Source organism: Heterodontus francisci, chromosome 16, assembly GCF_036365525.1.
Source record: "Heterodontus francisci isolate sHetFra1 chromosome 16, sHetFra1.hap1, whole genome shotgun sequence".
Classification (NCBI taxonomy): Eukaryota; Metazoa; Chordata; class Chondrichthyes; order Heterodontiformes; family Heterodontidae; genus Heterodontus; species Heterodontus francisci.
In genome coordinates, this window is record NC_090386.1 from 86,095,766 (window position 1) to 86,119,064 (window position 23,299).

At 44.4% G+C, this 23,299-nt stretch overlaps 1 protein-coding gene across 3 annotated transcripts in view; it reads right to left on the reverse strand.

Moving 5' to 3' along the window:
- Positions 1-23,299, reverse strand: part of LOC137378284 (protein phosphatase 1 regulatory inhibitor subunit 16B-like) — a 149,001-nt gene that overhangs the window by 23,020 nt on the left and 102,682 nt on the right. For all 3 annotated transcript variants that reach the window (XM_068048525.1, XM_068048526.1, XM_068048527.1), the window contains exons 4-6: positions 20,139-20,284; positions 14,014-14,117; positions 1,209-1,333 (exon numbers count right to left, since the gene is read on the reverse strand). In XM_068048525.1, the coding sequence (XP_067904626.1) occupies positions 1,209-1,333; positions 14,014-14,117; positions 20,139-20,284 (375 nt within the window). The remainder of the gene's footprint in view (positions 1-1,208; positions 1,334-14,013; positions 14,118-20,138; positions 20,285-23,299) is intronic.

The following is a 23,299-nucleotide window of genomic DNA, read 5'->3' on the forward strand; positions in this document are numbered from 1 at the left end:
TCGACCGGCCAAATGGCTTCCTTCTGTACTGTACTCATTCGATGATTCTATATAAATGCAATTTGTTGTTGTGTGACTCTACATGGGGTGTTAAGCCACCAACAGAGTAGAATTTGACTACATTATGACACAAAATGCACACATAAAACCAATTGATAAGCACTGGGATTTACTATGCTGAAGCATTTTCTATGCTTTGCTGTCCTCATAGCTGTTGAAGCTTCATGTTTTCAAGATGCTGTAATCCGTTTTGCTCTGAGCTAATCTTCATTACTGAAAGCTGCTTTAATGCACGTACTTCATTTCTAAATTATGAAGGGCTTTGAAGACCAGAAAGCAGGCTTCAGGCAACAGTATCTTTAACAGTGCTGATCAAAAGGTAACATCACAACACTGGACACCTGCAATTCACGGTCGCCGACACCCCTGAACTAGAAATATCTCCCAGCAGTTGCCCTCTGAACAATGGCAAACCAGAGTCAAACAGAGGGGAGAACTTTAAAAAATGCAAATGGGGGCTGAAACACAGAATGAATATAAGCTAGTTAACATTCTGGAAGCCCGAATATTCACAAGGGAAAACGTGAGCAACAAGTAGCAAAGTCAGATAATTAATCTCAGAATTAATTATCAACGGATGTATCTAAAAAAAAACCAGATAATTAAAAAGTCAATGTTAGATAATTAGTATCAGAATTAATGTTTTTTTTTTAAAAGTTGTGAATGGGCTTAAGCAAACAAATCCTCTTGGGGTAGATGATATTTATTCCAGAATACTAAGAGAGGTGAGGGAGGAGATAAATATGAAGAAAGGCTAATGTGGTGACCTTTTGCCAAAAAGGATCACAAAACAGATCCAGGCAACCACAAACCATTTACTCTTACTTCAATATCATGCAAAATAACGGAACTCAATTTCAGGTTGTGTCTGCAAGGTCAGATGGCCCACACAAATGTAGGCCAACCTCCCTAAACAACCAGTGCACCATGTTGACAATGCTAGCATTAGTTTTATGGTTTGAGGATGAGATTAGGCCACAATGATCGGGCATGCTTACCCCACATTTGGCTGATTTCATTCCCATAATTGTAAAGATAAAACAAAGTCCAAACAATCACTTTAACTCATACATTTGTGAAATGCTACTTTCTGATTCAGCCAATAGCAGGGCTGGTCTTCCAAGTAGACCTGGATCGGATCTACTTACCAACGTGGCTCCCTGCGCATCTCTTGCGTTCAGGTCGGTGCCGGCCTGAATTGCCTCTCTGATGTCTACAATCATTTGCTGCTCTACTGCTGTGCGGGTTTGGTCAATTTTCTCCTGAGTGATCCCTGAACAAGCATTGAAGATGAGAGCTTGTTAATTCCCATCAGAAATCTTAGCAGTCTGTCATACATCTATCACACACAAACCACAAACAGACTTGCAGGGAATTTGTTGACATTGTGGATGTAATTTTTTTTTAAGGCCATGAAGGAATTCAGTAAGGGGTTGTTCTTTCTACAGATCCAAGAAATGAAAACATTGGGAGAAGATAACAAGCTGACCAAAGTGTGAGCTACGCTGGAACTGTTAATAATTGATGGTCATTTTGTTTGAAAATATGGATATTATATGGTTTGATTGTAGACTGGGAGTTGTGGTGTTCCCCTCACAGCATGTGAACAGGAAAACTATTTTGCCTTTGAGGTGTAATTATAGTTGACTATCTATTGGATACAAATAGCTGAAAGTATGACAGAGGGACACTAAAAAAAAGTAAATATTGCCAAGGCAGGGTGTGTCTGTTACTTTAAGCCATTTTACACCAATTGGTTGATAATCTATGCCAAACACAATATAAATACTTTACTTCATGTTAGCTAATTTGTAAGTCTGGCATAAAAAGTTTTAAAAAAACTAAGCAGCACTAATGAATTGGTGGTAAACTTGGTAAATGTCATTCTATCTCTCTCCTCTACCCCAGATTCCAAAAGTCAGATTTTACCCAACAGCTGGATCGGACTTGGGGTTCCCAACTCTATTGGATATATTCCTGGAGACTTCATCATATGACCCCACACTGCCAATCATGCCAGTCAAACAGCCCTTTTTCCCATCTCCAATATTTTTACAACTAATAAATAAAAGCAGTCATGATTTTTCTCCTGGAGTTGCTTGCAGCAGTGTCCAATTAATTAATTTTTAATTGCTGGAGATTCCAGGACAATCCTGGAGGATTGGCAACCCTAATAGCACTAACTGTTTTTTTAAAAATTCATTCACAGGATGGGGAGATCACTGGCAAAGTCAGCATTTATTGCCCATCCCTAATTGCCCTTGAGAAGGTGGTGGTGAGTACCCTCAGTGGCACGCACAGACCACTTCAGAGGGCAGGTAAGAATCAAACACATTGCTGTGGCTCTGGAGTCACATGTAGGCCAGACCAGGTAAGGATGGTAGGTTTCCCTCCCTAAAGGACATCAGTGAACCAGTTGGGTTTTTATAAGAATCCGACCGCTTACTTCTGAGTAGCATTGGTGTTAGAAAAAGATGAGTCATCAACTTCCAGTGACTAATGTTGGGAAAGCAAGAGGCCATGGGAAACCCACTTGGTGCAATTCAAAGACAGCATTTCAACAGAGTCATTGAACCAATTAAATATTTCCGTGTGTTTAACTCAACTAAACCAAAATACCATTATAGACAGCATACAAACAAGAATGGGGGGATTCGGTTGGTGCTGTGGGTTAGCAAACAGTTCTTTGAACTCTGGCAACTTGATTCAATTCCAGGCTAGACTGACGGAATGAAAGTGTCCTGTGTTTGATTAGCATGCATATTGAGTTGGGTGATCTCATTCCAGCTCCTGGTGAGTACGGGCCCATAGTAAAAACAGTCCCTTATTCAGTATTAATTGGCAACCTTATTCAGAAAGGCCACAGAATGGAAAAACTGTCGTACTGATGCAGCAGGATATGTTATTCTGGGGTTAGGCCTGGGATATGTTGTCAGGAGCAGAGTAGAGGGAGCTTTATTCTGCACCTGATTATGTTGCACTTAATCTGAGAGAGTGCTTGACATTGATACTGAGCACCTGAAACAGAAAGGGTGCCATTCCCCACTGTTAGCATCCCTCACCATGCTGAAACTCACCAAAACAAAACTATAAATGGGTATGAGAGCCTGACATGACCTCAGACACAAAATAAACTCAGTCAACAAGACCTTCATACAGATATTTAGGAGACTGGTTGAATTCATAGGCTTGGTAAACGGAACACTTATAGTGACTGTAACCATCAACAGCCAAGACGCAGGTTTCCTGTTTGGTCTGATGAAGCAGTTAGGAAGGCAATGTGATGTATGCAAATCGACATCAATGTTGATACTTCGCCAAGAGCCTAAATCCTCCTACTATCAGCTCTCCAACTGGCCTCACAGTGTCAGCCGTGGCTCAGTGGGTAGGTTTCTCACTTTGGAGTCAGAAGGTTCATTACCACTCCAGAGACTCGAGCACAAAATCTAAGCTGACACTGAGGGAGTGCTGCATTGTTGGAGTTGTCATCTTTCAGCTGAGACATTAAACTGAGGCCCTGTCTGCCCTCTCAGGTGGATGTAAAGAATCTGATTTTGAAGAGGAGCAGGGAAGTTATCCCAGTGACTTGGACAATATTTATCTCTCAAGCAACATCACTAAAAAAAAAAGGATTATCTGGACAACAGCATATGGCTGTTTTTGGGAGTTTGCTGGGCGCAAATTGGCTGTCGTATTTCCTATATTATAAAAGTGCCTACACTGCAAAAGGACTTAATTAGCTGTAATGTGCTTTGACAAGTTCTGAGTTTGTGGATGGTGCTATATAAATGCAAGTTCTTTCTTTCACTCTAATCAGAAAATTCTGTTTCATCAGAACCTCAGCTCCAGCAGGGAAACTGAAGGAATGTGGAGCTGTGTTCATTCTCATGCTCACTGTGCCATTTTGTTATTTCTTTCAAGCAGAAGGATAGGAGCGGCAGAAAGGGAAACAACTGATCAGCTGGTTCATGCACACACTTCGAATTAATAATCATTCATAAAATGTCATACACAAAATTATTTTCCAAATTCAATGATCCTGCCTGAAGCAACGTGACATATAGAATAATGAGATAAATGTCCAGTTAATCTTTTGGTAGTTTCTTCATGTGATGTTTAAAGGAAGAACATTGGCCAGGATACGGAGAATTTCCTGATTTTCAAATAGTGATGACATCGTTAACACCCACCAATACGAATGGGCAGCAGTTTAACATCTCATCATTAAGATGACAAACTGTGAGGCAATCCCTCAGTAAACCTGGATTATGAGCCCCACTCCGGGTGTGGGAGTTTGAACTCACAACCTCTCTGATCCAGGGGGCGAGTGCACTCCAAACGGACACACAATCGCTATCCTACAGCTCAGTTGTGTACATTGATCATGCTTTCCTGTGTCCTTGCTACAGTTCAAAACTGCTTTATCATACCAAACAGGTCACATAAGTCTTGGCAGTTATTGTTCACAGTTGCTGTATAGGTTCCAGTTAACCTGCTCCCCTTTCAGGAGATATACCTTTTTGCTTAACACAAACGCTATAAAAATGTAACTTAGATAAGTTAGACAAGGAAAAACTGTTCCTATTAACAAATGATACATTGTCTAGGGGACACAATTGAAAGTTTTGGGCAAAAGATGCAGGGGGAATGTGAGGAAGCACTTTTTTATGCAACAGGCAGTAATGACCTGGAACTCACTGCCCACAAGGGTGGTGGAAGTGGCAATGATCATTGACTTCAAGAGGATGTTGGATGGCCACCTGAGAGAAATAGACTTGCAGGGCTACGGTGATCGAGCCGGAGAGTGGGGCTGACTGCATAGCTCTGTGGAGAGCTGGCATGGACCCGATGGTCCGAATGGCCTCCTTCTGTGTCATAAATGACTATGACTATCAGATAATGAAGCAACATGCCATTAAAATATCAAAATAACGCTGCTTTGAGAATGATATATGATCGTAACTAGTTTAATCTCTCAATCCTTTGTATGTACATTAATTGTGCCATCCCAACCCTCCAACACAGTGAAACTGTTTTAAGAAACGCTTTATTGGAGATCGGCAAAACATAATTTCTGCATAGGAACTCGCACTGAAAGATCTCCCTTGCCCTCCTTCCATTCTCGTGAGAGCCCAACTCAGTCAGCCATGCAGCAAATGATCTTAAGCCAAAAGCACATAGGTTTCAGTTATTTATTTATGAACCCTCAGCCACTGTCCCACATTATCAGCCATCTGCTGCAATATTTAGAGAGCATATTTTTAATCCACCACCAGAGGCAATGTGACAGTTTCTCTTTTCCATAGAGGATTCTTTGTAACATGGCTTCACTGGAGAATGGCTTATACCCAGAACTTGTATTGTGTAATTTTCTGCAAAGTTTAGGCTCTCACACCAGGTCAATATTTATTACTTTACGGCATGAAAAACTTTTATAGGAAATTACAGCACCAGTTATTAAAAAACTGTATAAAATATCAGGTAGGTTTCTCTTCTGTAATCATAGATGAGCAAAGACTATACTCAGTGATGGAATTAATGTTCCAGTCAGATAGTGGCGGTTTGTAACTACGCTGCAGTTTACTTTTTAAGAATATGGAAACAGCTGCTGTGAAGGAGACCATGAGGAAAACCCTGTGAATATTTACTTGCTGTTTAAAAATGTTATGCCACTTGGAAATTCTCCATTGCAATTTGCCAACAGTTAGCTGATGGACATAAGCTATTTTACATGGCTACATATAGTGACAGTATGAGTCCCAGACAGAAGCCAGATGATTGGATAATTCTCGCTTGGAAACGGCACTGCTGTAAGTGACCGGGATTGATTTTACGTGCATAATTTGTATTGTGCAACTATCCTCCACTCACTGCATGTTGCTGGAGAAATTATCCTGCTTTATTGGGACACTGTGCTGTAGTTTAGGTTGCGTTCTGTTTATTGCACTGTGTAGAGACTCTGCTGTGACATAGGCTGATTGCTGTAAGGCTTCCCCCGCCTACAACAGTGTCAATACCCACTCTGTACTTAAACAAGATGCTGATGGAGCTCGGAGATAAATCTAGGAACTTGTTCCACTAGACAGCACTACCACTGTTGGCAACTATGAGAGAGTTGTTTACATGCAGAATTTCCATTCTAAAGGGGTTTGGGTGGGGCGGGTTATTGCCTCTCATCCACCATACCATTGGTGGAAGAGCCACAGAAACCATGGAAAAGCAGTGTAAATTCTTTTTTCCCAGCATTCCAAGTTTTTCCATCAAAGTTACGAACTTCCCCACTTGCCCCCGCCACCCCCCCCCCCCCCCACCACCCGTGAACAGTGACTCTCTAAATGTTTGCATAGGAAGTTGTTGTAAAAGTGTGACCAAAAATGGTGAAAACAGGAAATTTGACAGGAAATGCGTGTGATTTTTTAATAATAAAGACAGATGTTGAATGCAGAAAAATGAAAATAAAAACCTAATGGGCTGCCAAAATTTATTGAATTTTAAATTCTGTACTCAACCTGAAGGATGTTAGCATTTGACTATTAAATATTTTCCAGGTGTCAGCATCACCAACCTCCAGATAATAGCGATCATTTAGGACCGAGGAGAAATGTCTTCACTTAAAGGGTTGTGAATCTCTGGAGTTCTGTACCCAGGGTTGTGATACTCCATCGTTGAGCATATTCGAGGCTGAGATCGATAGATTTTTAATCCCTCAGGGAGTCAAGGGATATGGGGAGCAGACAGGAAAGTGAAACTGAGGCAAAAGATCAGCCATGATCGTACTGAACGGAAGGTTAGGCTCAAGGGGCCTTGTCATCTACTCCTGCTGCTATTTATGTTCTTAGCACAGCTAGTTGCACAGTAAAGTTCATGATAAAGCAGCCAAGCATTTCTTGCATCAGAAGTCCTTATGGTCTCTCTGAGCAGTATTAGAAAATAAATGATAATTAGTGCCAAATTAAGGGTGGTTTGTGCTGTGTCCTTGAGCTCACTATAGGCCTGGGTTAAGACTGCTCGACTCATTTCACCTCATATCCTTACAGCCAGCAGAGAGAGGACAGCTTCATTCAAAATCATCAGCCAGGCTTGGGATTCAAGCCCCTCCCCCAGAGAAAATAACTTTGTGCATCACCAAGTCCCCAGTAATGTGTTTCTTTACTGCTTATCCTTATAAAACCCGATTTAATAAAAAGGGGGAAAAAAAGAGTTGCATTTATCTACACCTTTCAAGACCACAGGACATTCCAAAGTGCTTTACAGCCAATGAAATACTTTAGAAGTGCAGCCGTTATTGTAATGTAGGAAATGTGGCAGCCAATTTGCACACAAGCTCCCACGAACAGCAAAGTGATATTGACCAGATAATTTATTTTTGTGATGTTGATTGAAGGATAAATATTGGCCAGCACACCAGGGATAATTCCCCTGCTCCTCCTCAAAATAGTGCCATGGAATCTTTTACATCCACCTGAGAGGGAAGACGGAGCCTCGGTTTAACATCTCATCCGAAAAACAGCATCTCCAACAGAGCGACACTCTCCCTCGGTATTGCATTGGAGTGTCAACCTTGATTTTTATTGTGCTCAAGTTTCTGGAGTGGGAATTAAACCCACAATCTTCTGACTCAGAGGCAAGAGTGCTGCCAACTGAAAAAAGGCTGAAGCTATTAGCTTCAAGATAGTTATGGAAAAGGATAGGACTGGTCCTCAGGTTGAAGTCCTAAATTGGGGGGAAGGCTAATTTCGATGGCATCAGACAGGAACTCTCAAAAGTTGAATGGGAGAGGCTGTTTATAGGTAAAGAGGGACGTCTGGCAAGTGGGAGGCTTTTAAAATTGAGATAGGAAGAGTTCAGGGCCGGCATGTTCCTGTTAGATGGAAGGGCAAGGCTGGCAAGTTTAAGGAACCTTGGTTGACAAGGGATATTGAGGGTCTGGTCAGGACAAAGAAGGAGGCATATGTCAGGTATAGGCAGCTGGGATCGAGCGAGTCCCTCGAGGAGTATAGGGGATGTAGGACTACACTTAAGAAGGAAATTAGGAGGGCGAAAAGGGGCCATGAGATAAGATAAAGGAGAATCCTAAAAGATTCTATAAGTATCTTTCTTTTGGGCCTCCTTATCTCGAGAGACAATGGATACGCGCCTGGAGGTGGTCAGTGGTTTGTGAAGCAGCGCCTGGAGTGGCTATAAAGGCCAATTCTGGAGTGACAGGCTCTTCCACAGGTGCTGCAGAGAAATTTGTTTGTTGGGGCTGTTGCACAGTTGGCTCTCCCCTTGCGCCTCTGTCTTTTTTCCTGCCAACTACTAAGTCTCTTCGACTCGCCACAATTTAGCCCTGTCTTTATGGCTGCCCGCCAGCTCTGGCGAATGCTGGCAACTGACTCCCACGACTTGTGATCAATGTCACACGATTTCATGTCGCGTTTGCAGACGTCTTTATAACGGAGACATGGACGGCCGGTGGGTCTGATACCAGTGGCGAGCTCGCTGTACAATGTGTCTTTGGGGATCCTGCCATCTTCCATGCGGCTCACATGGCCAAGCCATCTCAAGCGCCGCTGACTCAGTAGTGTGTATTAGCTGGGGGTGTTGGCCGCTTCAAGGACTTCTGTGTTGGAGATATAGTCCTGCCACCTGATGCCAAGTATTCTCCGAAGGCAGCGAAGATGGAATGAATTGAGACGTCGCTCTTGGCTGGCATACGTTGTCCAGGCCTCGCTGCCGTAGAGCAAGGTACTGTAAGTACCTTAAATACCTTATACTTAGATAAGTATATTAAGAGTAAAAGGGTAGCTAGGGAGAGAGTAGGTCCCCTTAAGGATCAGTGTGGCAATCTACGTGTGGAGCCACGGGAAATGGGCGAGGTCTTAAATGAATACTTCTCGTCCATATTTACCGTGGAGAAGGTCATGGAAGCTAGTGAGTTCAAGGGTGAGAACAGCGGTATCCTGGAGCATATCAACATTACAAAGGAGGAGGTGTTGGAGGTTTTGAAGCGCATTAAGGTGGATAAATCCCCAGGGCCTGACCAGGTGTATCCTAGGATGCTATGGGAAGCAAGGGAGGAGATTGCTGGGGCCCTGGCAGTGACTTTTGTATCATCGTTAGCCACGGGTGAGGTACCGGAAGACTGGAGGATAGCTAATGTTGTGCCTTTATTTAAGAAGGACAGCAGGGATAAGCCAGGGAACTACAGGCCAGTGAACCTTACATCAGTGGTGGGAAAGTTATTGGAAGGAATTCTGAGAGACAGGATTTATATGCATTTGGAAAGGCAAGGTCTGATTAGGGATAGTCAGCATGGCTTTGTGCGTGGGAAATTATGTCTCACAAATTTGTTTGAGTTTTTCGAGGAGATGACCAAGAGGATTGACGAGGGCAGGGTGATGGACGTTGTCTACGTGGACTTTAGCAAGGCCTTTGACAAGGTCCCGCATGGTAGGCTAGTCCAGAAGGTTCAAACACATGGGATCCAGGGTGAGCTAGCAAATTGGATACAAAATTGGCTTGGTGATAGGAGGCAGAGGGTGGTAGTGGAGGGTTGTTGTTCAGATTGGAGGCCGGTGACCAGTGCTGGGCCCTCTGTTGTTTGTCATATATATTAATGACTTGGATGTGAACATAAGGGGCATGATTAGTAAGTTTGCAGATGACACCAAAATTGTGGTATAGTGAACAGTGAAGAAGGTTGTCTAAGGTAACAGCAGGACATAGATCAACTGGGAAAGTGGGCAAGGGATTGGCAAATGGAATTTAATGCAGACAAGTGTGAAGTGATGCATTTTGAGAAGTTAAACTAGGGCAGGACATATACAGTGAATGGCAGGGCCCTGGGGAGTGTTTGAGCAAAGAGACCTTGGGGTGCAAATTTTTAAGTTCCCTGAAAGTGGCAACACTGGTAGACAGGGTGGTGAAGAAGGCATATGGCATGCTTGCCTTCATTGGCCGAGGCATTGAGTACAAGAGTTGGGACGTCATGTTACAGTTGTACATAACGTTGGTTCGGCTGCATTTGGAGTACTGTGTGCAGTTCTGGATGCCGCACTACAGGAAAGATGTGATTAAGCTAGTGAGGGTGCAGAAAAGATTCACAAGGATGTTGCCTGGTTTGGAGGGCTTGAGTTATAAAGAGAGATTGGATAGGCTGGGTCTGTTTTCCTTGGAGCGAAGGAGGCTGAGAGGGTACATGATAGAGGTATATAAAATTATGAGAGGCATAGATAGGGTAGATAGCCAGAGTCTGTTTCCTATGGTAGGGGTGACTAAAACTAGAGAGCATAGGTTAAGGTGAGTAGGAGGAGGCTTAAAGGGGATCAAAGGGGTACATTTTTCACACAAAGAATAGTGGGTATCTGGAATGAGCTGCCTGAGGAGGTGGTGGAGGCAGGAACAGTAGCAACATTTCAGAGGCATCTGGACAGGTACTTGAATGAGCAAGGTATAGAGGGATATGGAATTAATTCAGGCAGGTGGGATTAGTATAGATAGGCCTTATGGTCGGCATGGACGCGGTGGGCCGAAGGGCCTGTTTCTATGCTGTACGGCTCTATGACTCTAATGCAGCTGACTACACAATAACAGCATTTATGTTAATATTTTGCAATCTCATACACTCTGGAGGAAATGACAGTAAATGTAAAGGTGATATTTCACCTTAGATAAACATTCATTTAAACATTAAGAACAAGGAAATCTTGATACACTGGAGTCAATTTGGTGCATTTGCGTATCTCCTACATTACAACAGTGACTTTTTAAAATTTGTTTTGTGGGATGTGGGCGTCACTGGCAAAGCCAGCATTTGTTGCCCATCCCTAATTGCCCTCGAGAAGTTGGTGGTGAGCTGCCTTCTTGAACCGCTGCAGTCCATCTGGTGCAGCTACGCCCACAGTGCTGTAAGGAAGGGAGTTCCAGGATTTTGATCCAGCAACAGTGAAGGAACAGCGATAAATTTCCAAGTCAGGATGGTGTGTGGCTTGGATGCTCATGGGAGCTTGGTGTGTGCAAATTGGCTGCCACATTTCCTACATTACAACAGTGTCTGCACTTCAAGAGTATTTCATTGGCTATAAAGCACTTTGGGATGTCCTATGGTCTTGAAAGGCACTATATAAATGCAACTCTTTTCTTCCTTTCTTTATTAAATGGAATTTTATAACGCTAAGCAATAAAGATACACATCACTGGGGACTTGGTGGTGTACAAAGTTTTTTCCCCACGGAGGAGGGGCTTGAATGCCAAGCCTGGCTGATGACACATGCATCTGCTGCCCTTGTCCTTCTGGGTGATAAAGGTCGCGGGTCTGTTGAAGGAGGCGTGGTGAGTTGCTGCAGTGCATCTTATATATGGTACACATTGCTGCCACTCTGTGCCAGTGATGGAGGGAGTGAATGTTTAAGCTGGTGGATGGGGTGCCAGTCAAGCGGGTTGCTTTGTCCTGGATGGCATCAAGTTTCCCAAGTGTTGTTGGAACCGCACTCATTCAGGCAAGTTGAGAGTATTCCATCACACTCCTGACTTGTGCCTTGTAGATGGTGGACAGGGCTTGGGGGAGGCAGGAGGTGAGTTACTCACTGCAGAATTCCCAGCCTCTGACCTGCTCTTGTAGCCACAATATTTGTGTGGCTGCTCCAATTCAGTTTCTGATCTATGGTAACCCCCAGGATGTTGATAGTGGGGAATTCAGCATTAGTAATGCTGTTGAACGTCCAGGGGAGATGGTTAGATTCTCTCCTGTTGGTGATCGTCATTGCCTGGCACTTGTGTGGTGCGAATGTTACTTGCCACTTATCAGCCCAAGCTTGAATGTTGTCCAGGTCTTGCTGCATATGGACAGGGAATACTTCAGTATCTGAGGAGTTGCGAATGGTACTGAACATCATACAATGATCAGCGAACATCCCCACTTCAAATGTACGACATTGGGTGTAAAATGCTTTAAGACATCCTGAGGTCATGATAGCCACTATATAAATGCAAGTTCTTTCTTTGTTTATGTACACAAACATGTATCAGCTGCGGGTGTACAAATAACCCAATTTCTGTTTATTTCTACAAGCTAGATAATGCTGCAAGCCTAATATCTATTTTAATAGATTTCTCAGTGCTACTCTATGCTTTGCTCCTGCTGTGAAACATTGGCACTGTTAATATAAAACACTCAGGTTGGGGAGGAACTGATTGATGAGGACTGAGGGGGATATTCCTGTTAGTGACAGTTGGCAGCAGGGCCTCTTACAGGCAATCTCCAACAGAATCCTGAAGAATATCAATTTTAAAACATCTGGGGATAAAAATTTAAAGTACCACCATGTCAAGTTACTAAAACATGGGACATTTGGCAAAAGGGCCCAAACTTTCTGATGTTAATTTCCATTAAATGAAATTTTCAAGATGGTGCACTAAACTTTGCAGCAAAAGGTCAAAACCACTGTTAGTAAAGAATTGGGAGGTACTGAGGAAGCTAAATATCATAAATCTGTCCTGACCAATCTTTCCTGATAGAAGGAATTTCTGGAATGTTTACCATCAAATTCCTCTGGCTGCGCAATCCTTTTCTAAAAATAGCTTATGGGTTTTTTTCTGTATTGCAAAAGATACAATGATGATATGGTTAATTCGTAAAACGAAGGTGCAGTTCCTTTCTGTCCACTTTCCCAACTGACTGCCTTTCTACTTGATATCCCTGGTTGCCTCCTCTTCATTCCCTCTCATCTCCTCCATTTCCTTTGCCTGCCTCACCCTCATTCACGGGGATGTGAGCATTGCTAGCAAGGCCATCCTTAAGTTGCCCTTGAGAAGGTGGTGGTGAGCCTTCTTCCTGAATGGCTGCAGCCCCTGTGGTGAAGGTGCTCCCACAGTGCTGTTAGGGAGGGACTTCCAGGATTTTGACCCAGCGATGATGAAGGAATAGTGATATATTCCCAAGTTAGCATGATATGTGACTTGAAGTGGAACTTGGAGGTGGTGACGTGCCCACGCGTCTGCTGCCCCCGGCCGCCTTAGAAAATATAAAGTTAGAACATAAAACTTCACATTCAGAAACAGGATGGAGTACAGCAGCTAAGGATTGTTTTAATGGATTGTTTGAGTGCTTGAGTAAAGCTGGGATGGTGGTGGAGGAGGGAGAAATCAGCTTATGAGGTGTGCAACTTTATTGATTCAATAATTCCTGGCACAACCTCTCTCCTTCCTCCTCCCCCCCCACGTTCTGAAGATCTGGAGAGTGTCTAAGACTCGAAGGTTCAGTTTCTGCTCTCCCTCACATGCTTAATTAGCTAAAGGATTTTTTTCCCCAATCTTTCCTTCATGAACTGCACAGCAAAGTGAAAGAGAGAGGTGACTCTCAAAACCGTCCTGCCAAAAATGGAGAGCTCTTGGTTAGACCACACTTGGAATACCGTGCACAGTTTTGGTCTCCATATTATTAAAAGGATGTAGAAAAAACGATTTACAAGGTTGATACCAAAACTGAAAGGTTATACCTATCAGGAAAGACTGAGCAGGCTGTTACTCTTTTCTCTAGGAAAGAGAAGGCTCTGAATGATCTTATAGAGGTCTCTAAGATCATGAAAGGGTAGATGCAGAGAAGATGTTGCCACCTGTGGGGAGTGCAAAACCAGGAGCGACAAATATACGATAGTCACCAATAAATCCAATAGAGAATTCAGTACAAACCTTTGTACCCAGAGAGTGGTTTGAATGCTGAACTTGCTAACACAAGGAATAGTTGAGCCAAAGAGCATAGATGCATTTTAGGGGAAGCAAGATAAAATACACGAGGGAGAAAGGAATACAAGGATTTCTTATAGGGTTAGATGAAGATGGGCAAAAGGAGGCTGGTATGGAGCAAAAACACTGGCATAGACCAGTTAGGTTGAATGGCCCAATTTTGTGCTGTGAATTCTACGTAATCACGATGAACATAGCTACCTGCTAAATTATCTTCGTGAGACTTACCCTGGTTAACCATTGCTGTCTCGATGAGCTCCAGCGTCCGATCATCATCGCACAGATCATAGGGCATATTCCCATCTGCATTGACTGCCAACAGGTCTGCTCCCCTGCAATAAGAGGAGTGAGAATGAGCAAGTTGGACTGTGGGATTAAGTTACTCTTTTACTTGCAAAGGTGCACCAGCCTTACTCTCCATCAAAACATTAATTTTAAAAAACCTGTCCTTTTGGACAGAGGATCTCACCTGACAACATTAATCTGCTTTCCCTTTCAGTAGCTAACAAACCTGCTGCCTGTATCCCCATAGTCCCGCAACCCTGGACAGCCCACTTCTACCTCCTTCCTAAAATCCACAAACAGGACTGTCCTGGGGGACCCATCGTTTCAGCCTGTTCCTGCTTCTTTTCTCCGCTGGTCCAGTCTCTTTCCACCTACATCCGTGACTCTTCTGACGTCCTATGTCATTCTGACAATTTCCACTTTCCTGGCCCCAACCGCCTCCTCTTCACTATGGACATCCAATCTCTCTATACGTTCATCCCCCACCAGGACGGTTTGAGGGCTCTCCGCTTCTTCCTTGAACAGAGACTCAACCAGTCCCTATCCACCACCACCCTCCTCTGCCTGGCTGAACTCGTTCTCACATTGAACAACTTCTCCTTCAACTCTACTCACTTCCTTCAAGCAAAAGGTGTTGCTATGGGTACCCGCATGGGTCCAAGTTATGCCTGTCTATTTTTGGGATATGTCGAACATTCCTCGTTCCAGTCCTACTCAGGCTGCCTCCCCCAACTCTTTTTCCGGTACATTGATGACTGTATCGGTGCCGTTTCCTGCTCCCGCCCCGAACTGGTAAACGTCATCAAATTTGCTTCTAATTTCCACCCTTCTCTCACCTTTACATGGTCCATCTCTGACACTTCCCTTCCCTTCCTCGACTTCTTTGTCTCCATCTCTGGAGATAGGCTGTCTACTAATATCCATTATAAGCCCACCGATTCCCACAGCTACCTCAACTACACTTCTTCACACCCTGCCTCCTGTAAGGACTCCATTCCATTCTCCCAGTTTCTCCATCTCCGACGCATCTGCTCTGATGATGCTAATTTCCACAACAGCGCTTCTTATATGTGTTCCTTTTTCCTCAACTGAGGATTCCCCCCCACTGTGATTGACAGGGCCCTCAACCGTGTCCGGTCCATTTCCCTCACCTCCACCCTCACCCCTTCCCCTCCCTCCTAGAAACGTGACAGGGTTCCCCTTGTCCTCACTTTCCACCCCACTAGTCTCAACATCCAAAGGATCATCCTCCGCCATTTCCGCCACGTCCAGTGTGATGCCACTACTAAACGCATCTTCCCCTCCCCTCTCCTGTCAGCATTCCGAAGGGAACGATCCCTCTGTGACACCTTGGTCCACTCCTCCATTACCCCCAACACCTCGTCCCCTTCCCACGGCATCTTCCCATGCAATTGCAGGAGGTGTAATACCCCCTCTCTTCTCACTATCCTCGGCCCCAAACACTCCTTTCAGGTGAAGCAGCGATTTACTTGTACTTCTTTCAATTTAGTATACTGTATTTGCTGCTCACAATGTGGTCTCCTCTACACTGGGGAGACCGAATGCAGACTGGATGACCGCTTTGCAGAACACCTCCACTCAGTCTGAAAGCATGACCCGGAGCTTCCAGTTGCTTGCCATTTCAACACTCCCCCCTGCTCTCATGCCCACATCTCTGTCCTGGGATTGCTGCAGTGTTCCAGTGAACATCAATGCAAGCTCGAGGAACAGCATCTCATTTACCGATTAGGCACACTACAGCCTACCGGACTGAACATTGAGTTCAATAATTTCAGAGCATGACGGGCCTCCCTTTTTTATTTTTAGTAATATTTTTTCTTTTTCTTTTTATTTTAGTTTGTTTCATCATCCATTTTTTTTTACCATGTGCTTGCCCACTGGTTTTTTTCATGTTTGTGCTTTTGGCCAGGGCTGTTCATTTTTCTGTCAATTTAAACCCTCTCTGCACTAACGCTTTGTCTTTCAGCACACCATTAACACACTCTTTGCCTTTGCTCCATGACCTTGTCAGTTGTTCTCTGTGACCCTCTGTCCCATCAACAGCTTATCTTTTGCTATCTCTTGCCTCACCTCCCCCTTTAATTGGTTAAAATTGATGACGGGTCACTGACCTGAAACATTAACTCTGCTTCTCTCTCCACAGATGCTGCCAGATCTGCTGAGTATTTCCAGCACTTTTTTGTTTTTATTTCAGATTTCCAGCATCTGCAGTATTTTGCTTTTAGAATTAGAATTAGAATTAGAATTAGAATATTACAGCGCAGTACAGGCCCTTCGGCCCTCGATGTTGCGCCGATCATCTGACCTACACTATTCCATTTACATCCATATGTCTATCCAATGACCACTTAAATGCCCTTAAAGTTGGCGAGTCTACTACTGTTGCAGGCAGGGCGTTCCACGCCCCTACTACTCTCTGCGTAAAGAAACTACCTCTGACATCTGTCCTATATCTTTCACCCCTCAACTTAAAGCTATGTCCCCTCGTGTTTGCCATCCTCATCCGAGGAAAAAGACTCTCACTATCCACCCTATCTAACCCTCTGATTATCTTGTATGTCTCTATTAAGTCACCTCTCCTCCTCCTTCTCTCTAACGAAAACAACCCCAAGTCCCTCAGCCTTTCCTCGTAAGACCTTCCTTCCATACCAGGCAACATCCTAGTAAATCTCCTCTGCACCCTTTCCAAAGCTTCGACATCCTTCCTATAATGCGGTGACCAGAACTGCACGCAATACTCCAGGTGCGGCCTCACCAGAGTTTTGTACAGCTGCATCATGACCCCGTGGCTCTGAAACTCGATCCCCCTACTAATAAAGGCTAACACACCATATGCCTTCTTAACAGCCCTATTAACCTGGGTAGCAACTTTCAGGGATTTATGTACCTGGATACCAAGATCTCTCTGCTCATCTACACTACCAAGAATCTTCCCATTAGCCCAGTACTCTGCATTGCTGTTACTCCTTCCAAAGTGAATCACCTCACACTTCTCCGCATTAAACTCCATTTGCCATCTCTCAGCCCAGCTCTGCAGCCTATCTATGTCCCTCTGTACCCTACAACACCCTTCGACACTATCCACAACTCCACCGACCTTCGTGTCATCCGCAAATTTACTAACCCACCCTTCTACACCCTCATCCAGGTCGTTTATAAAAATGACAAACAGCAGTGGCCCCAAAACAGAACCTTGCGGTACACCACTAGTAACTAAACTCCAGGATGAACATTTGCCATCAACCACCACCCTCTGTCTTCTTTCAGCTAGCCAATTTCTGATCCAAAGCTCTAAATCACCTTCAACCCCATACTTCCGTATTTTCTGCAATAGCCTACCGTGGGGAACCTTATCAAACGCCTTACTGAAATCCATATACACCACATCCACGGCTTTACCCTCATCCACCTGTTTGGTCACCTTCTCGAAAAACTCAATAAGGTTTGTGAGGCACGACCTACCTTTCACAAAACCGTGCTGACTATCGCAAATGAACTTATTCTTTTCAAGATGATTATAAATCCTGTCTCTTATAACCTTTTCCAACATTTTACCCACAACCGAAGTAAGGCTCACAGGTCTATAATTACCAGGGCTGTCTCTACTCCCCTTCTTGAACAAGGGGACAACATTTGCTATCCTCCAGTCCTCCGGCACTACTCCTGTCGACAATGACGACTTAAAGATCAACAACAACGGCTCTGCAATCTCCTCCCTGGCTTCCCAGAGAATCCTAGGATAAATCCCATCTGGCCCAGGGGACTTATCTATTTTCACTCTTTCCAAAATTGCTAACACCTCCTCCTTGTGAATCTCAATCCCATCTAGCCTAGTAGGCTGTATCTCAGTAATCTCCTCGGCAACATTTTCTTTCTCTACTGTAAATACTGACGAAAAATATTCATTTAACGCTTCCCCTATCTCCTCTGATTCCGCACACAACTTCCCACTACTATCCTTGATTGGCCCTGTTCTAACTCTTATCATTCGTTTATTCCTGATATACCTATAGAAAGCCTTAGGGTTTTCTTTGATCCTATCCGCCAATGACTTCTCGTGTCCTCTCCTTGCTCTTCTTAGCCCTCCCTTTAGATCCTTCCTGGCTAGCTTGTAACTCTCAAGCGCCCTAACTGAGCCTTCACGTCTCATCCTAACATAAGCCGCCCTCTTCCTCTTGACAAGCGCTTCAACTTCTTGAGTAAACCACGGCTCCCTCGCTCGACAACTTCCTCCCTGCCTGACAGGTACATACTTATCAAGGACACGCATTAGCTGCTCCTTGAATAAGCTCCACATTTCGTTTGTGCCCATCCCCTGCAGTTTCCTTCCCCATCCTACACATCCTAAATCTTGCCTAATCGCGTCATAATTTCCTTTCCCCCAGCTATAATTCTTGCCCTGCGGTATATACCTGTCCCTGCCCATCGCTAAGGTAAACCTAACCGAATTGTGATCACTATCGCCAAAGTGCTCACCTACATCTAAATCGAACACCTGGCCGGGTTCATTACCCAGTACCAAATCCAATGTGGCATCGCCCCTGGTTGGCCTGTCCACATACTGTGTCAGAAAACCCTCCTGCACACACTGGACAAAAACAGACCCATCTAAAGTACTCGAACTATAGTATTTCCAGTCAATATTTGGAAAGTTAAAGTCCCCCATAACCACTACCCTGTTACTCTCGCTCCTGTCGAGAATCATCTTCGCTATCCTTTCCTCTACATCTCTGGAACTATTCGGAGGTCTATAGAAAACTCCCAACAGGGTGACCTCTCCTCTCCTGTTTCTAACCTCGGCCCATACTACCTCAGTAGACGAGTCCTCAAACGTCCTTTCTGCCGCTGTAATACTTTCCTTGATTAACAATGCCACACCCCCCCCTCTTTTACCCTCTTCTCTGTTCTTTCTGAAACATCTAAATCCCGGAACCTGCAACATCCATTCCTGCCCCTGCTCTACCCATGTCTCCGAAATGGCCACAACATCAGGATCCCAGGTACCAACCCATGCTGCAAGCTCACCCACCTTATTCCGGATGCTCCTGGCGTTGAAGTAGACACACTTTAAACCAAGTTCTTGCTTGCCAGTGCCCTCTTGCGTCCCTGTAACCTTATCCCCTACCTCACTACTCTCAACAGCCTGTACACTGGAACTACAATTTAGGTTCCCATTCCCCTGCTGATTTAGTTTAAACCCCCCCGAAGAGCACTAACAAATCTCCCCCCCAGGATATTGGTACCCCTCTGGTTCAGGTGAAGACCATCCTGTTTGTAGAGGTCCCACCTACCCCAGAAAGAGCCCCAATTATCCAGGAAACCAAAACCCTCCCTCCTACACCATCCCTGCAGCCACGTGTTCAACTCCTCTCTCTCCCTATTCCTCTCTTCGCTAGCACGTGGCACAGGCAACAACCCAGAGATAACAACTCTGGTTGTTCTCGCTCTAAGCTTCCACCCTAGCTCCCTGAATTTCTGCCTTAAATCCCCATCTCTCTTCCTACCTATTTTAGCCTGTATCCTCTTGTTTTGTTTCCAGCATTTGCAGTTTTCCTCATCAGACCTAACATACAAGTTGTACTTTCATCGGTATTAAATGTCTTGAACATAGGGCAGCACTTAATACAATGCAATGGCTGTCTTTATTCTGTTAATCGTATCAGTGCCTAAAATAATCCATAGACAAATATAATTTATTTATGAAGATTAGGAACAAGGTCCAATGTTTTGGAACAAGTATACTGATAATTAATAAAGCGATGATGGGAACTGGCTGTCCCACCCAAAATGATGGGGTAACAGTATGTATTGTAGCCAAGGTACACTATTAGTCACAGAAACACATGCGTTAGAGTGTTTCCGTCTATGCTTATAATGAGATAAATTTTATACCGGATGGGTTTATATCGAGTATCTTCATGTTAACTCGATACCTTTCAGCTCAGAAACAATGAATAAGATTGCAGCACTAGGCTAAAATGTGGGTTTAAGTGAGACTTGGGGGTTTGGATTTTCCCCCTTTCAGAGTTGAGGTAAAATGGACTGACCGCTCGATGAGGATTTTCACGAGATTGGTGTGTCGACACGTGGCCGCCGCATGTAAGGGAGTCCACAGCTCGTTGTCTTTTGCATCCACGTTGGTCCCGTGGTCCAAAAGCAGCCTCACCATCTCTTCAAAGTTATCGATACAGGACTGGAAGGGAATCACAAGGTATTAAAGAGATCAGTACAAGAATGAAAATGCTTCCTTAGAAACATACCCAACATTACTGCCCTGCAACAAATTTGTTCTCGGGATGCGGGCAATGCTGGCAAACCCACATTTATTACCCTTGTCTAGCAGTGGCAAGCCTTCTTATGCTTGCTTTCTGAAACAACATGCTAAATATCTCAGAGGGCCTTGAGAATCAACCGCATAGGGCTGGATTTTGTTGTCCCACTGCCGAGAGTGGTGATTGGTGCAGAAAAGGGCGGCCGCCGTGCACATAACCCGTGCCGCTGCAATTACGCGGCGGGTGGCCACTTAACATATTGACAACAGCTGCCCACCCCCCCCCCCCAATCACCTGGCGGGGACGGCACTGGCGACGCCATTCACAGCATCACCTGATGCAGGAGCAGGTGCTGGCACCATTTTTAAAAGACTACCAGCCCTGCAAACAATTCGACATAATGCAGTGTTGACCCCTTGCCCATACACATCATGCAGAGTTGATCCCTTCCGCACCTCACTGGCGCCAGCTTCTCACGGACGGGAACGTGAAGGCGCGTGAGTGCCACATGATGAGCTCAAGATTGGGAACAGAAGGTAAAATCATGGCAAGTTACATTTAAATTTATGCAGAAAGGTATTTTAAATATTTAAAGTCGGATCCTGTCGCAGAGCAGCGGAGGTGCCACCATGAAGCCTCGCCACCACCGTGAAACTCCGACCTGGCAATCCCGGTGTCAGGCTCCGCGTTGGCCGCTGCCGCTCCGATTCTCCAGCCCCACTCCCCCACCACGAAACCAGACGTCGGGCTGTGAACAAAATCCAGCCCATACTGTGGGACTGGAGTCTCATGTAGACGAGGTCAGTTAGGGGTGGCTGATTCCCTTCTCTGAAGGATAGTGAACCAGTTGGGTTTTTACCACAATCCAAGAGGACCATTTTTCTGGTGCTAACCCACCAATTACCAGCTTTCCTGAATTTAATTTCACTATTTGCCATGGTGAGATTAGATCCCACAACCTCTGGTTGCTAGTCCAGGAACTTAACCACTCCATCATCGCTTGGCAATCCCTAAATCACACATATCCAACCTCATGCACTCAAACCATAGGGCATCTGGGAATGCATCACCTCTGACATTAACCAGCCTACAATTAAAAGCAATTCATATATAAAAATACATAGAAATCTATCATCTAAAAAAAGTGTCTGCAAAAACAGAAACACATTATGGGTCTTTTGGAATTTGTAGCACTATCTGACCCAACGGATATAGCAATAAATTGCATTGTGCTCCACGTGATCTGCTGCCTAATATAACACTGATCAACTACAGGAAAATCCCTTGCTGTTTTCACCCTCGGGTTGCATGACTGTTTACATCACATGGCATTTAAGGATATATACATCAAGGACTTTGTTCTGTATATTTCAGCAGCTCTACATATTAATGGGCGGCACAGTGGCGCAGGGGTTAGCACCGCAGCCTCACAGCTCCAGCGACCCGGGTTCAGTTCTGGGTACTGCCTGTGTGGAGTTTGCAAGTTCTCCCTGTGTCTGTGTGGGTTTTCGCCGGGTGCTCCGGTTTCCTCCCACACGCCAAAAGACTTGCAGGTGATAGGTAAATTGGCTGTTGAAAATTGCCCCTAGTGTAGGGAGGTGATAGGAGAATGGTGGGGATGTGGTAGAGAATATGGGATTAATGTAGGATTAGTATAATTGGGTGATTGTTGGTCGGCACAGACTCAGTGGGCCGAAGGGCCTGTTTCAGTGCTGTATCTCTAAATAAATAAAAATAAATAACAGGAGTTATTTTAATAAAATGTTTTTTTCCCATCCTTCTCTTTGGCTTCCTGGCACATGTGATTGTCCCTGAGAGAAGAACAGCAACTCGCATATTGCCAGACTCCTGCAAATTGAGTTCTGTAATTGGCTGTCATGGGGCACATGGGCCATTCACCCTTTTGATTTTGATGCCTTCAGAGAAACATGTGGCCTCTGTGATTTTTCATTACAGCACGGTGGAGATTAAGAACTTGTAGTGCACACAGCAACAGGTACAAACCCTGTATCACAGCTTACTGGAGCACAGGCGTATTAAATTATTGCACTGCCTCGTCATTGACACAGCCTTAAAGAATCCAGAAGCACAAGACTTGCAAAGGAAGAGCTGCATATTGACAAACATAAAATAATCAAGTAAAGAAAAGCCTCAGGGGTTGAATACATGCACATATTCATCAGCCTTTTCCTTTTCAAACTTATATCCTTAGGCAACAGTCTTCCTCTGTTGAGCAGCATCAGATAATACATACCTTTGCAATCCATTTCAACTCACCTTACCCTTTCTCCACTATTCCGTGTCCTCCCCACCCCCATATAAACTCTCCACAACTTTCTCCTTCTTTAAAACCCTCCTTAAAACCTACTTCTCTAACCAAGATATTAACCCATTTGATCTAAGATCTCCTTTTGTAGGCCAGTGTCAATTTTTGTCTGATAACGCTCCAGTGAAGCACCTTGGGGTGGGGGGAGTGGGGGGGGGGGGGTTCTTACTACATTAAAGGCACTGTATAAATGCTGGTTGTTGTTATCATCAAAATGAGACATGCCAAAATAGGAAATGTAACATTTTTCTCACAATTTTGTTGCAAGTTTTAGCATCAGACATTGTCTAGATGCAGCACAGGTTCAATGGGTCTATTATACATTGAAACTCTTGCATTTAACAGGCACTTCCTCTAAACTTCTGGTCACAGTTCAGACATCACACCATCTTATCTTCTGATTCACTCCGAACAACACCATGTGAGATCTGCTGGTAATATAATACAGCCACACCTACATTCTGTAAACTTTCCTGTCATGCTATTTACATCATTTCTGTTACGAGCTCACAGGACCCCAGTCTGGTGTGTACTCTGTCTTTAATGAAATTGAATTTAATGGCTGCCTGCAGTCGAAGTGCCTCATGGTAGAGGTCGCATGACTACGGCA